Source organism: Myotis davidii, unplaced genomic scaffold (genome assembly GCF_000327345.1).
Source record: "Myotis davidii unplaced genomic scaffold, ASM32734v1 scaffold495, whole genome shotgun sequence".
NCBI lineage: Eukaryota > Metazoa > Chordata > Mammalia > Chiroptera > Vespertilionidae > Myotis > Myotis davidii.
The window spans coordinates 1,013,714-1,027,634 of record NW_006286239.1 but is presented as its reverse complement, the minus strand read 5'-3'; the positions used below and the strand labels follow the sequence as shown (position 1 = coordinate 1,027,634).

Below are 13,921 nucleotides of genomic sequence, written 5' to 3'. Positions count from 1 at the left end.
GCACGAATTTCGTGCACTGAGCCTCTAGTATACTATAAGCATAATATGCTTACATTGTACAAAACAACACAAGATTAAATCAAGCACAAGAGAAAATGACGCAACTAAGAGATGTGGTAAATAGGAGATGTATGGGTTGCTGCAGGCTAACACAGCACACTATGTTACAACCAACATTTTTTACAAGTAGAAAAAGTGCACTCTAAAAATGATAAAAGTAAGTACACAACACAGAAAAATAGTCATTTATTATCATCATCAATATTATGTACCGTACATAATTGTATGTGTTATATTTTTACCAAACTGTGATGCAAAAGGTTTGTTTCCGCCAGTATCACCACAAACAAATGAGGGAAGTATTCTGTTAAGATGTTATGAAAGCTGCCACATCATTAAACAATGAAAAATTTTCATCTCCATTATAATTTTAGGGAACCACCATTGTATACCAGTCTGTTGCTGTCTGAACATCATTATGTGGCACATCATTATGTTTCAGTTCTCTCAATCTTACTCCCTAAATATCTTCCCTTCAAATACCCTGCAATCTTTAATCTCTCAAACATTCCCTTTTCTTCCTACAAACTCCTTCTAGGCTTGCTTACTTTCATGAGTCCTGTGCACTATCATTTTTATTAAGAACTTGCCTTTTTTTGTAATTGTGGTAAACTATACATAACATGAAATTCATCCTTTAAAATTTCTTTCAGTGCACAACTCAATGGCATTAAGTACATTTCACAAAGCTATATAGCCATCACCACTTTTTCTAAACACTCTGATTGCTTCCAACCTCTTGCTCCTGTTAGTAATACCACCATAAACGTGCTTTACAAGGATCTGTTTTCAATTCCTTTGGGTGTTTACTTAGAATTGCTGATTATATGGTAATTCTATGTTTAGTTTTTGAGGAACTGCCAAACTGTTTTCCACAGTAGCTGCACTATTTTACATCCCCACAACCAGTATACAAGAGTTCCAATTTTTCCACATCCTCACCACCAGTTGTTATTTTCGATATTTTCCTAGTGGGTATAAAGTGATATCTCATTGTGGTTTTGATTTGTATTTCCCCAAACACTAACGATGTTGAGCATTTTTCATATGTTTTATAGACCATTTGTATATTATTCAAGTCCTTCGTGCATTTATTAATTGGATTGTTTGAGGGTTTTTGGAGTTCTTTATATATCCTGAACATTAACTATTTATGAAATACATGGTTTTGCAAATATTTTCTGCCATTTTGTGAGTTTTATTTTCATTCACTTGTTTCCTTTTTTTGTTTTCACCTTTATTAATGGGAATCACATCATTCACGTACCTCATAAACATGTTACTGCCTTCTCATTCAGTGATCCAGTCATCACTATCATCAATAAAAATCAGAGAAGTGAATCTATTGTTTGAGTCCTCAATCTTAGGTGAAATTAAAAACCAAACATACACCTTCCATATTATATGCTGCAATGGTTTTTAGAAATCTAACTGCAGATTTGAGATGTCAATGACTATGAATTTTCTTGCATATTATGTCAAAATAATTCCAGCTCCATTTATTCTTATTTATGATTAAATCTAGAATAAATTTTCTATTTTGAAAATTTCTAATAGTTAAGAAAATTAAAGAAAAATTAGCCATCATTAATAGATGAAAATATCTTAATAGTATTCTTTGATGCACAAGTTTTTAATTTTGATGAAGTCCAACTTATTTTTTCTTTTGTAAGCTATGCTTTTGATGTCGTTTAAGAAATCACTGATAGTCTACATTCCCACCACTAGTGAATGAGGGTTACATTTTTCCAAAAACTCTCTAACACTTATTTCTGCTTATTTTGTTGATAATGGCCACTCTAATAGGTGTAAGGTGGTATCTCATTGTAGTTTTGATTTGCATTTCCCTAACTGCCAGTGAGGTTGAACATCTTTTCATATATCTATTGGCTATTTGTATGTCTTTGTGGGGGAGATGTATCTTCAGGATCTCTGCCCACTTTTTTTATTGGATTGTTTGTTTGGTGTTGAGTTTTACGAGTTCTTTATATATTTTGGATATTAAACCTTTGTTGGAGCTACTATTTGCAAATATCTCCCATGGTTGGCTGTCTCTTTTTTTGTTGTCAGTTTCTTTTGCTCTGCAGAAGCTTTTTAATTCAATATAGTCCCATTCATTTATTTTTGCCTTTACCTCCCTTGCCTTTGGGGTCAAGTCCATAAAATGTTCTCTAATTCCTCAAAATATTAAGAATAGAGCTATAAAGAATAGAGCTACCATATGACCCAGCAACCCCACTCCTGGGTGTATACCCAAAAAAACTCAAAATCATGTATTCGCAAAGATATATGAACCCCTATGTTCATTGCAGCATTATTCACGGTAGCCAAGACATGGAAACAACCAAAGTGTCCCATGATAGAGGACTGGATAAAGAAGATGTACTATTCAGCCATAAGAAAGGGTGAAATAGTGCTATTTGCAACAACATGGATGGACCTTGACAACATTATGTGAAATGAAATAAGTCAGACAGAAAAAAGCTAAGAACCATATGATTTCACTCATGCGGGATATAAAACTGAAACTTTGAACACAAACAGCAGAGTGGTGGCTGCCAGAAAGAAGGGGGTGGGGGAAGACAGGAGTCCTAATATGCGGAGACAGAAGATTTGGCTTTGGGTGGTGAGCACATGGTGCAATATACAGATCTTATAACATAGAAATCCACACATGAAACCTATATGTTCATGTTGACCAATGTCACCACAATCAACTTAATAAATAAAACTTTTAAAAAAGAAATAATTGCTAAATCCATGGTCATAAAGACTTTCCTCTATGTTTTCTTCTAAGAGTTTAATAGTTTTATCTTTTACGGTTAGTCTTTGATCCATTATTTGAAATAATCTTTATATATGGTATAAAGAGTCCAATTTCATTTCTTTGCATGTGGATATTCTGTTTTCTCAGCATCATTTGTTCTTTCCCCATGGCCTGGTCTTGGCAACCTTACCAAAAATCAATTGCTAGAATATGACAGCAATGCATGAGTGAAACATTGTGATAATCTCACACACTGATTTTTCCTTTTGTTAGTTTAACATATAAATATGCACCTTGCTGTAATAACTTGTGAGGCTAAATACAGAGAGGTGCTGTTTACAGGAAAGATAGTAATTAAAGTGCTGAAAGTGGTTATAAGAAGTCATGGATTCTAAGTAGTATAATTTTAAATTATACTACTTATGTGTAATTTAATACCTTAATGTATCATTTTAGTTTTTAATAGGTCAATCTGTCCAATGTTCCTGAGTCATGACCAGTTCTTTAAGTCAGCCAGTGCTCCAGAACCTGCCTTCCCACCCCAACTGTTCTGATTTTTCCCTGTTGAGAGCTGGAGCTTTTAGTTTGTGACCTTTCCAAACTATTTTTGTGAAGTGTATATTCCTTGTTGTACGGTCAATGAAGTGTCTGAAACTTCTGTTCTGTTATCTCTGTGATCAGCTAGTGACCTGAGAACTATTTTCTTAAATGTCTGGCTCCAAATGTGCCCATAAAGGTAATGGGCCTTTAAATCGCCCATCAGATGCTGCCTAAGGAAGTCGCTGCAGCTGAGAGAGCTGAGAGTGCCATAGTTGGAGCAGGCATCAGAACCAGTCTTGTAGGACAATGCCAATCCATCCAACTATATCAGCAGACATTTCTATAGGACAAGGTCCCCATGTCTGCCCTGGCACCAGCCACTTGCTCCAGGAATCTGGGCTGCTTTCCCCACACCTGCAATAGGGCTGAGGAATGGAGGACACGCCCTCTCATACCTAAGAACAGCTACCTCTACTTTCATCCAGCACTCCCCCAGTTGTTAAAAGAGTCAATCAGGTTCCAGACCTCTGAGATAGTTTATTCCAATCTCTCTTTCCAACTTCACACTTCACTATTTTGCAAGATGCCCCTTGTTAACAACCTTTTCAACACGTAACCTGGGATCTTCTCTCTCCACTTTTAGTAGCAGAACCATTGAGAGGGGTTGGAGAAAAGTCATACATCCTTGTAAATTGGTACCATATTTCACACTTATGGAATACAACCTTGTCTCTGCTCTCAACATCACTTAAAATGATAAAAGTTCGTTTCTTGTCCTACATTACTTTCTTCTCCGTTCCCCACAAACGGCATCTCCAAATTTTCATTTCTCAAGCCCTAGAAATATCAAGGAAATCAGAACACTGAAATTACCTTCCTCAACTTCCCACTCCTCCATCAGTTATACCTGCAGCCATCATGCATTTTCCCTGGTTCAGAGGGAAATCTTTCCTCTCAAGCTGAAGGCTGGTGTCTCCACCTGTGCTCTCTCTCCATGCCTTCCTGTCTCTTCCATCACTTCATTAAATCAAATATTCTTTCAACTTTCTTCTCTAAACATACCTAACCTCATCTTTGAAGCAGAATCAAAAACATCTCTCCTGACCCCAGATGTCCCCACCTAGCTGAGCCCCTCAATGTTTCCTCATTCCCCCCCCCACCGCCACCCGCACCGTACCTCAACCAAGTAAGGTCACCAGAGCTCTCAGGTTTACAAGACCCTTTCAGTGTGATGTGGCCTTTCTGCAATAGTGCTCCACCATCCCTCCCCTAAGCTTCTGTGACAGCACTGTGCTGCGTCTCCTCATACCTCTAAGTGCCTTACTGGTTTCCTTTGCAGACTCTTCTTCTTTTGACTGCCAGTTAAAAGCTGGTGTTTGCTGAGGGTTGCATCCCTGGTCTCCTTCTCTTTTTAACAAGCTGCTCTCCCTGAAAAATCACGAATGCAGTCATCACAGAAGCACTCACCAATTCGTACCTGCAGGGCAGCCTCTCACTTCAGTTCTGTTCCCTCACAAATAGCTGCCCTCATCGTGTCTCCTGAGACTGCCCCACATCATCTCAAATGCAGCATGTCTGCCCTAAACCTGCTACTGCTTTCTCTAGCGTGCCACACCTGAGTTCATGGTTCCCTTTGGCTGCTTCAGCCAAAAACTAGGGGCGAAAGGTTCTTAATATCCCTGGAGCTTATATTCTGATGGGGATAAGAAACAAATGAGTAAATAAACATATTATTTCATATAAGATTATGCTAAAGGAACAGAGTAACTGGGGGTGTGGTATCTTTTCAGATATGACATCAGATACCAGCCTTCAAAGAGATTTCCCTGTTGGTAGTCTCATTCTCCCCAAATCCACTGTCCACCGTGCTTCAAGAATATATTTTCTAAAATGTCAATTTGGTCATATTACTCTCCTGCTAAGCATCTTTTTATAATTTCCCACTGCTTATAAGAGGCAAACTTCTTACTACAACCTGGAAACCTCCAGGTTCACCTCAATCACTCACAGATTTGAGTGCCTACTATGTGCCAGGTACTGTACTAGGTGTGAAGTACCCAGTGAGAACAGGGCAGACAAAATTCCCAATACTCATGGAACTTCTTACTTGTCAGAGAGATGTAATAAATATATATGCAAAGAAGCAAACAAAAATTTTATATAGTACATGATATGAAAACAATAAAATAACAAAGTGATGGGAAAGTAAAATGGTCATGGAAGGTCTCTTAGAAGAAGTGATCTTGGAGGTAGGGTCTGAAAGATGAGAAAGACCCTCAGGTAAGAGAGATCCAGGCAGAGGGAACAACAGGTGCAAAGCCACTCCTCCCAAATGTAGCAGCCAGGGTGGAGTGGTCCAGAAACAGAGAGCAAGCCCATGTGGCTGGAGCCTAGGACAAGAGGAGGGTGGCCTGAGGTGGAGTCAGAGTAGGAAAGGAGGCCAATGCTGGAGCGTGGCACCATCCCTATTTCAACCCTAATTTCCAAAGTACTTTTGATGCTTCAGACATACCAGTCTCTTATTCCTCATGCCCTTGCCAATAATTTGCTCTTCCCACTTAGGACACTCCTATTTTTCCTTCAAGACTTGGTTCCAGCCCTGGCCGGTGCTCAGTGGTTAGAGCATCAGCCCATGGACTGCAGGGTCACAGGCTCTATTTACAGTCAAGGACAGGTTTAATCTCTGGCATGTGCAGGAGGCAACCAATCTATGTGTCTCTCTCACATCAATGTCTCTCTCTCTTTCTCCCTCACTCCCTCCTTTCTACTCTCTCTCTAAAAAAAATAAAGAAAAAAATCAATGGAAAAAATATCCTCAGGTGAGGCTTAACAAAGAAACAAAAACAAAAAACACTTGGCTTAAGTGCCTCTGGGAAACTTTCCCTAACTCTCTCTTCTCCACTGTTCAGTCTCCCCCTCCAGCTCTTTCATTGCCAGGTATAATGCAGTCTACAGAGCAGACATCTATCAGGCTGTACCTCAACTATCTATGTAATGTACACATCTGTATCTACCACTAGACTGTGAGCCTCCTGAGGGCACAGTCTTTTCACTTTCAGATTCTCACCACTTGATCCAGATACCAAAGAGGTATTTGATAAATGAAAAAATGTTCTCTACCAATAATAACTATCAGATTGTGTTTGATAGATATTAAATCTATTGATATATGATTCTTTGGATCCATTCTACAATAGCAGCTATTTATACACTTGAATCTTATTATTAATCACTGATTCAGCAAAAATTTATATAGCAATATGTGCCAGGAGCTGGGACACAGCTGTGAACAGAGAGACATCTCATCTTTGCCCCTGTGAATATATTTTCTACCAGGGAAGTCAAACAAATAATTATACAATGGCCTACTTAAAACAGGAATAAGTCCTTTAAAGGAGAAACACTGGTGCCATGTGTATATTTAACAGGAAGATAGATCCTGCCTACTCAGGGGTCAGGAAAAGCTTCTTTGAGAAGTGAAAATGGTACTGCGCTCTGAAGGATGAGTCAGAAAAAACAAGGAGGGTGAACACTCCCAACAAAATGCATTATATGTTCCAAGTTTCCAAGGCAGCATGAAGCATCATATGTTTACAGCTAGTGAAGCAGGGAGAAGATACAAGATGAAAGTAGCATATTAATTCATAACACAGTAGAAGACTATGTGGAATCCTGAGCTCAAGTAGTAGCATATATTCTGATATTCATTGAGTAGTAATTTAGGTTTATTTTATCTCTGCCAATAGTAAATGGAGAAATCAAGAAGAAACATGAATGGCAATATTATAAATGAATTGTCTTAAACCTCTTAACACATTATAGCATTCTGTGGCTCTTAATGTATTGTGTGTCATAAGTAATTAATAAGAGCCATTAACATAAGTACTACAAAATTTATGGACTTGTATTATGAAACTTTAACTGCCTTGAGGGCTGGCATTCTTATTCATCTTTACATTCAGTTCAACAACCAGCACAGTGCCATCCTCCCTCTCAGTGCCTGGTGCTGACTGAACCCTGGCTCCTGGGATTCTCACTTATGTTACTAATTGGTATACACCCTGATCTGAGGTTAGTTGGCAGAAGCCTCCCTGAGAGGCAGAGGACTGAAGAAACAAAACAGCTTAAGAATTTTTTTAGAACAAAAGAAATTTAAAGCAACCAAAATGGAGGAGATATTGTTTAGAGTAATTTTAGAATACAGGTAAGTGGGGGTAGTGGAAAGAGGACATGATTAAATGTATTGAAAATAACTTAACCTAAAGAATTTGGAAAAAAACACACAAAAACAAAAAACTCAAGCACTGAAGAAAAGTGAATAAATAACAAGTTTCCTGGCATCAGAAGGTGGTAGGATGGAAAGGGCACAAAGAGAAAAACAAAAAGAAAGCTCAAAGTTTAGACTTCTTGACAGCATCTATAAGGAAAATACTGTTTCTGTGGCCACAGACACAGAACACACTGTGGACATAGGAGAAGACAGTGAGTTGGGAAGAAAAGGTGCTGGCTGGGACTTCGATGAACAATATATTAGATTCAGTCTGCCTCTTTTTCTCTCAAAAAATGAGCAGAAGTGTCATGTCAGGGAGCCTGTAGAACCTGCCAGCATTACAGGCACAATGGCTCCCTGGGCCCCGGGGAACACAAAAGGTTCCATTATCTATAATAATAAAAACTTAATATGCTAATTAGACCAGACAGCCAGACGTCCTTCCAGACGACCTTCCAGACAAAGCCACAGGTGCGAGGGCCAAGGCAAGGGTTGCAAGGGCTGAGCCCTTTGCACTAATTTCATGCATCAGGCATCTAGTTTCAAGATAAAAGAAGCACAAGGCCTTCTGTGCCCATTTTTGTTTTTGTTTTTTTAATCTTCAGTATTTCAGTTCGTACAAGCAAAGTTTCCAAAACTCCTGAAAGACTACAAACATCTCAAAGAAGGACAGCCAAGAAGAAACTCACAATTAATTGTTTTAGGAAGAAATCTTACCCTTCTACAACAGCCACACCAGTAAGAAAAGTGAACTATCTTGGAATCTGGCTCTTCAATTTCTCCCAAAACTGAGATGATCCTACTGCCACAGGACAACTTGGCTTCCTAATACTTTAAGCTTCATGTCATGAATGACTCAATAATCAGGTTCTGATAAAAGCAATCTCTGTGGCTAATGACCTAATTTTCAAATCCAACCACTCATTATACTTCCAAACAGTTTTTTTCCCTACGAACACTATCCTGCCTCTATTTCCATATCATCCACTTCCCAAAGTGACTCATTGTCCAAATCCAGTCTTCTTCTCTTCTATCCATTATGTATAATCCCACCAGAGAACTCACCTACTTCTCTAGACTTCACCTACGTCAACAATTCTCAAATAGGAATGATTCTGTCCCCAACCGAGGGGACATTTGGCAGTATCTGGAGACATTTTTGGATGTAGAAACTGCGGGAGGAGACTATTGGTATCTCGTAAATAGAGGCAGGGATGCTGCTAAACATCCTTCAATGCACAGGACAGTCCTACAACAAGGAATGATCAGGCCTAAAATGTCAACAGTGCCACTATTTACTGGTAGAAATTCTTATCTACACAGTACACTGACGACTTTACTTCATTATTACTCATCTGAAAAATATATTACCTATTTAAGACTTGATATGCCCAAGTCACTGGGTAGGGAGTTGGGGGGCGGGGGAGAAATTTCAGGGGGACTACAGATATAGGGATCAACCTGAGAAGCATTATGTTGTGAAAGAGCACCTATCTGGAGGAGATGAGACATGCATCAGTCTAAATCAGGGCAATGTTCTAACCACCTCTGGGATATCTCTACATGCACATGTTCCCAAGCCAAACACTGTATCATGTTCCCTTCTACCCACCTTCATCACCAATTCATTCTTTGTCTTATAATCTCTACAAGCTCTATCATATCCTTCCAAACATCAAGCCAGAAATCCTGTTAAATTTGAACTTCTTCCTCTTGCCTAATACTGACTTCAAGGCCAAGTCCTTATGAATTTACCCTCATTATATTTCTTAGACTTCCCCCATGCCCCATACCCACCAGCAATCTCCTTCACTGCCCCAAGCTCAAGATGCCCTTTGCAGCCTAGTGCTTTGTAACAAAGAAGCATTTACAGTGTTTCTGTTATTATTTTCAAAGTAAGAAACACATGTTGAAGGCAAATAGGAGTAGTGGAAAGAGCATGTGTTTGGGGGTAAAAAGAGAATTTGGAATCTTGTTTCTACTTACTAAGTGAGCTTGAACAAGTTACTTATTTCTCTAAGCCTCAATTTCTTTCTCTATAAAATTACAAAATAACAGGTTTCTTTGCAAGGATAATGGAACCTGAATACTATCACAGGTATTCACTATATGGTAGCTATTAGGATATTATAACCGTGCTGTATGTACTTAAATATGAAATTTGAAGTACAATGAGAATATAAACCATAGTCATAGTCATGTGTTTCTGAAGTCTGTCAGGTTCCCCTGAATCTTTTTGGGTATAAACTAATTTTTAAGGTCTTCAATCAAGGCTTATTTGAAAAACCTAACTCACACCAAAGAAATGGATGATTTTAATAACAGCAACAGTCTTTTTATTGTTATTCTTTTATATAAGTCAAGCCCAGGTGACATGCAGGAATATATTTTAATAAGGCAGAGAGTAGGCTTACTTTCATCCCTCTTAACAAAACAAAACTGTTCTTAATTCACAAACTTGAAACTCCCAAAACAGGTATTCACTGTGATATGAACCCAGCAACAGAAGGCTTATCACACTTACTTGTTCCACGTAATAAAAGTTGCTCTCTGTGTTGAAATGCCAAGTCCAACAATTTGATTCATCTCTATTCCTGCAGCTGAAAATAAAGATGGATAAATCACATGTTTAAAAGTCAATGAAATTTTTCTTAATAAATTGTAGTGTGGGAAAGAAATTATTGAGTATAATCTTTAAGAAAAACATATAGGTTTAGCATTGTTTTGTTTTTTTTTATTGTTTCAATATTATTTTGTACTGGTTACAGGTGTACAGCATAGTAGTTAGGCAATCATATACTTTACAAAGAGTTCCTCTGATATTTCCAGTACCTACCTGGCATTTAAATTTTAAAAAAAATTTTTTTTAGAGAGAGAGGAAGGGAGAGAAACATCAATCTGCGAGAGAAACATTGATTGGCTGCCTCCCGTATGCACCCCGACTAGGGATTGAACCTGCAATCAAGGTATGTGCCCTGACCAGGAACTGAACCCTGAACCTTTCAGTGTACGGGACAACACTCCAACCAACTGAGCCACCTGGCATTCTAATAACACATTTGGCATTAATAAAGAGAGCATTACTAAGATGATTCTTTTAAGGGAAAATGGCCATATTCCAATAATAACAAAATGACCTTCATCTTTAAGTGTTAGAAAAAAACAAACACTATTAAAAGTCAGATTATATTTTCTTCTTGATAATACTAAAATATTGGATCTCAATTTCAGCAATGATCAATCATAATAGAAGTTGGTAGATGGCAATAAAGGAAAATCCCTAGTGAAACTCAAATCTTATTTTCCACATGAACAGATGCTAGAATATAAACAAAAACATAGTGGGGTTTTTTGGTCCAAATTTCTTAAAATATAGCAAGTTTTTTGTGAAGTTCTTTTAAAAAAGCATTTATCCCATTGAGCAAATTAAAGACAACTTCAATTTGAGCAGAGAAAGACAAAACATCCCCTACGCCTCCCAAAAATTCTTAACCTGAACCATGAGGAAGTAATCAGGCAACCCCAAAATGCAGGACAGTCTACTAAGCTGGTCTGTAATTTTGGAAACTTGTCAATGTCACAAAGAACATGCTCTAGATTAAATGAGACTAAATAGATTGACTGCTAAATGCAATGCCTCATCTTAGGTTAGATTCTGGATTGAAAACAAAAGTTGTTAATGACTGAGGTAATAGGGGAATACTGGAATCTAATAAGCATTAGAAAATAATACTGTTGTAGACTCTGAGAAGGAAGACACCCAATAAGAAGGGCTCCCGATGGCTAACTGGACTCAAATTTTAAAAAACAGAACCTAGCAGCCATTTCTACACAGGGCCCTCTCATGCAAACTGCGCTTTAGGGAGAAGCTTGCACTAAGCTGCCTGCCTGCACTGTGTTCCTGCCAGCTGACCAGGCTCCTTATCAAGGAGTTCCTGGAATCCTACTTTAACCAATGAAACTAAGGCTTTCCCCATCCAATTGGAGCTGCACAGCTATATCCCCCATCAACATCTTCACTGACCAATTGACAAATCAGAGCAGTTCCGTTCTGACCAATCAGGATAGTGCCTTTTGGGCCAATCAAACTGTGAGGATTTGGGGTTCTTATTTGCATGAAGACAGACCAATCAGGGACCAGGGGCAGAGACATCTGTCTATATGTCAGCTCCCCTCTGGCTCTGGGAGCCCACTTTCTTCCCTTTCCACCAAGGACTAAGAGCTATGTTTCCATTGTTGAGCTGACATACTGAAGATGTCTCACTAGAGCAGAGCAGAACAGTGCAGAAGAAAGCAGACTAGCTCAGAGCAGAGCTGTCTAGCCAGAAAGGAGCCTGGTACCAATGCCACCTGGCCCACAGCTGCCTCACTCCTGTGCTGTTTTCACAGCCCTGCTGTATCACAATAGAGCTATTTTGCACTAAATAAAGTTTCCTTCCTCACCGTACCCCAAAATGGGGATTCCTGTTGGTGTTAAATTGGTGTGAATGTCCATCAGTTGTCACCATATTAATGTTAAATTTCCTGGCTGTGGTGATATAGGAGAATACTACTTTTCTTTGGAAATAATGCTGAAATATTTAGGGATATTGTTATTATATCACAACCAACCCTCGAATGAATCAGCCAAAAAGTTTGTAGAGGATGATACAGTAAACACTGCAAAACATGTCTGAATCTCTATAGGTATTCAGTGTACTATTCGTGCAAAATTTTATAGGTTCTGAAATATTTCAAACCAAATAGGTGAAAAGTAATTCAGCCAGAAAAATAAAGTAAAAGACCTTTCAGGATTTATATTTACAAGACATGTTTCATATGTTCTTTAAAAGAGTGGCACTGAAAACATTCTTAAAGAGCTAAGATTTCACACCATGGCAGCAGCCAGGAAAGCACTTTGAATGGAGAGGCCACACAGAAAAATCAAAAACATCCTAATATAGCCCTAACCGGTTTGGCTCAGTGGATAGAGCATTGGCCTGCGGACTGAAAGGTCCCAAGTTCGAGTCCAGTCAAGTACATGTACCTTGGTTGCGGGCACATCCCCAGTAGGGGGTGTGCAGGAGGAGGCAGCTGGTCGATGTTTCTCTCCCATCGATGTTTCTAACTCTCTATCCCTCCCCCTTCCTCTCTGTAAAAATAAGTAAAATATAATTTTTAAAAAATCCTAATATATAAAAAGCCAGGGGCAATCAACCGAAACAACTGACAGATGACCGAACAGCAGGCTGCATGGGGTGACCAGGCCAGCAGGGGGATTAGTGAGGGACGACCAAACGACTGAACAGCAGGCTGCGTGGGACAGCCAGGCTGGCAGAGGGGGACAGTTGGGGGCAACCAGGCTGGCAGGGGGGGCAGTAAGAGGCAACCAGGCTGGTAGGGAGGAGGGGCAGTTGGGGGCAGCCAGGCCGGCAGGGGGGCAGTAAGGGGTAATCAGGCCAGTGGGCAGAGGCAATTATGGGTGATCAGGCTGGCAAGGGGGTAGCAGTTAGGGGCTACCAGGCTGGCAGGCAGAGGCAGTTAGAGGTGATCAGGCTGGCGGGGGCAGGGGGAGCAGTTAGGGGTGATCAGGTAGGCAGGCAGGCAGGTGAGCAGTTAAGAGCTAGCGGTCCCGGATTGTGAGAGGGATGTCCCGGATTAGAGAGGGTGCAGGCTGGGCTGAGGGGACCCCCCACTCTCATGTACAAATTTCATGCACCAGGCCTCTAGTATTTTATAATAAAGGTTACTCAGTGTAACTCCTGACAGCAGGAACTGTGTGTTATAATTTTGTTTATAACCCTCTGGCATTTTGTACACAATAGGAAAACAAATAGGCACCAGCTGCAACCTGGAATAAAGACAGAATGTGAGCCTTTAAACTATGGCTGAGAAAACTCAAACCAGAGGGCAGAGTTGCTGTTTCCATTCCTTGAGAAAGCAGTTCACCATGAACTGCAATGTCTCCTAAAAAATACTGGGAAACTGCTGTGAATGAAAAACAGAAAAATGGAGTTGAAATTGTCAAGAGAGCAATCTAAAATGGAGCCAGAAGGCTTCCAGGAAGCTAAGCTAGCTCACACTCACCACATGAAATTGAACTTTTGAACTAGGCTAACCCAAATGGCTACATCCTGGCTCTACATCACTGAACTCGCTGTTAAAAAATAAACTTTTCACCTAGCAATAGACACATGCAATTAGTCATGTACAGCATAGTGTAAGTCTGCTTGCCAGCACCAGTCATAGTTCTTTCAAAGCAGCTCATGTAACTCTTTGGAAGCCACCTTGTTCTCTTCACAAAC

At 39.5% G+C, this 13,921-nt stretch overlaps 1 protein-coding gene across 5 annotated transcripts in view; it reads right to left on the bottom strand.

Annotated features, from left to right (window-relative positions):
- Positions 1 to 13,921, bottom strand: part of GK5 (glycerol kinase 5 (putative)) — an 89,132-nt gene that overhangs the window by 39,682 nt on the left and 35,529 nt on the right. For all 5 annotated transcript variants that reach the window (XM_015559916.1, XM_015559913.1, XM_006757508.2 and 2 more), the window contains exon 3: positions 10,162 to 10,237. In XM_015559916.1, the coding sequence (XP_015415402.1) occupies positions 10,162 to 10,237 (76 nt within the window). The remainder of the gene's footprint in view (positions 1 to 10,161; positions 10,238 to 13,921) is intronic.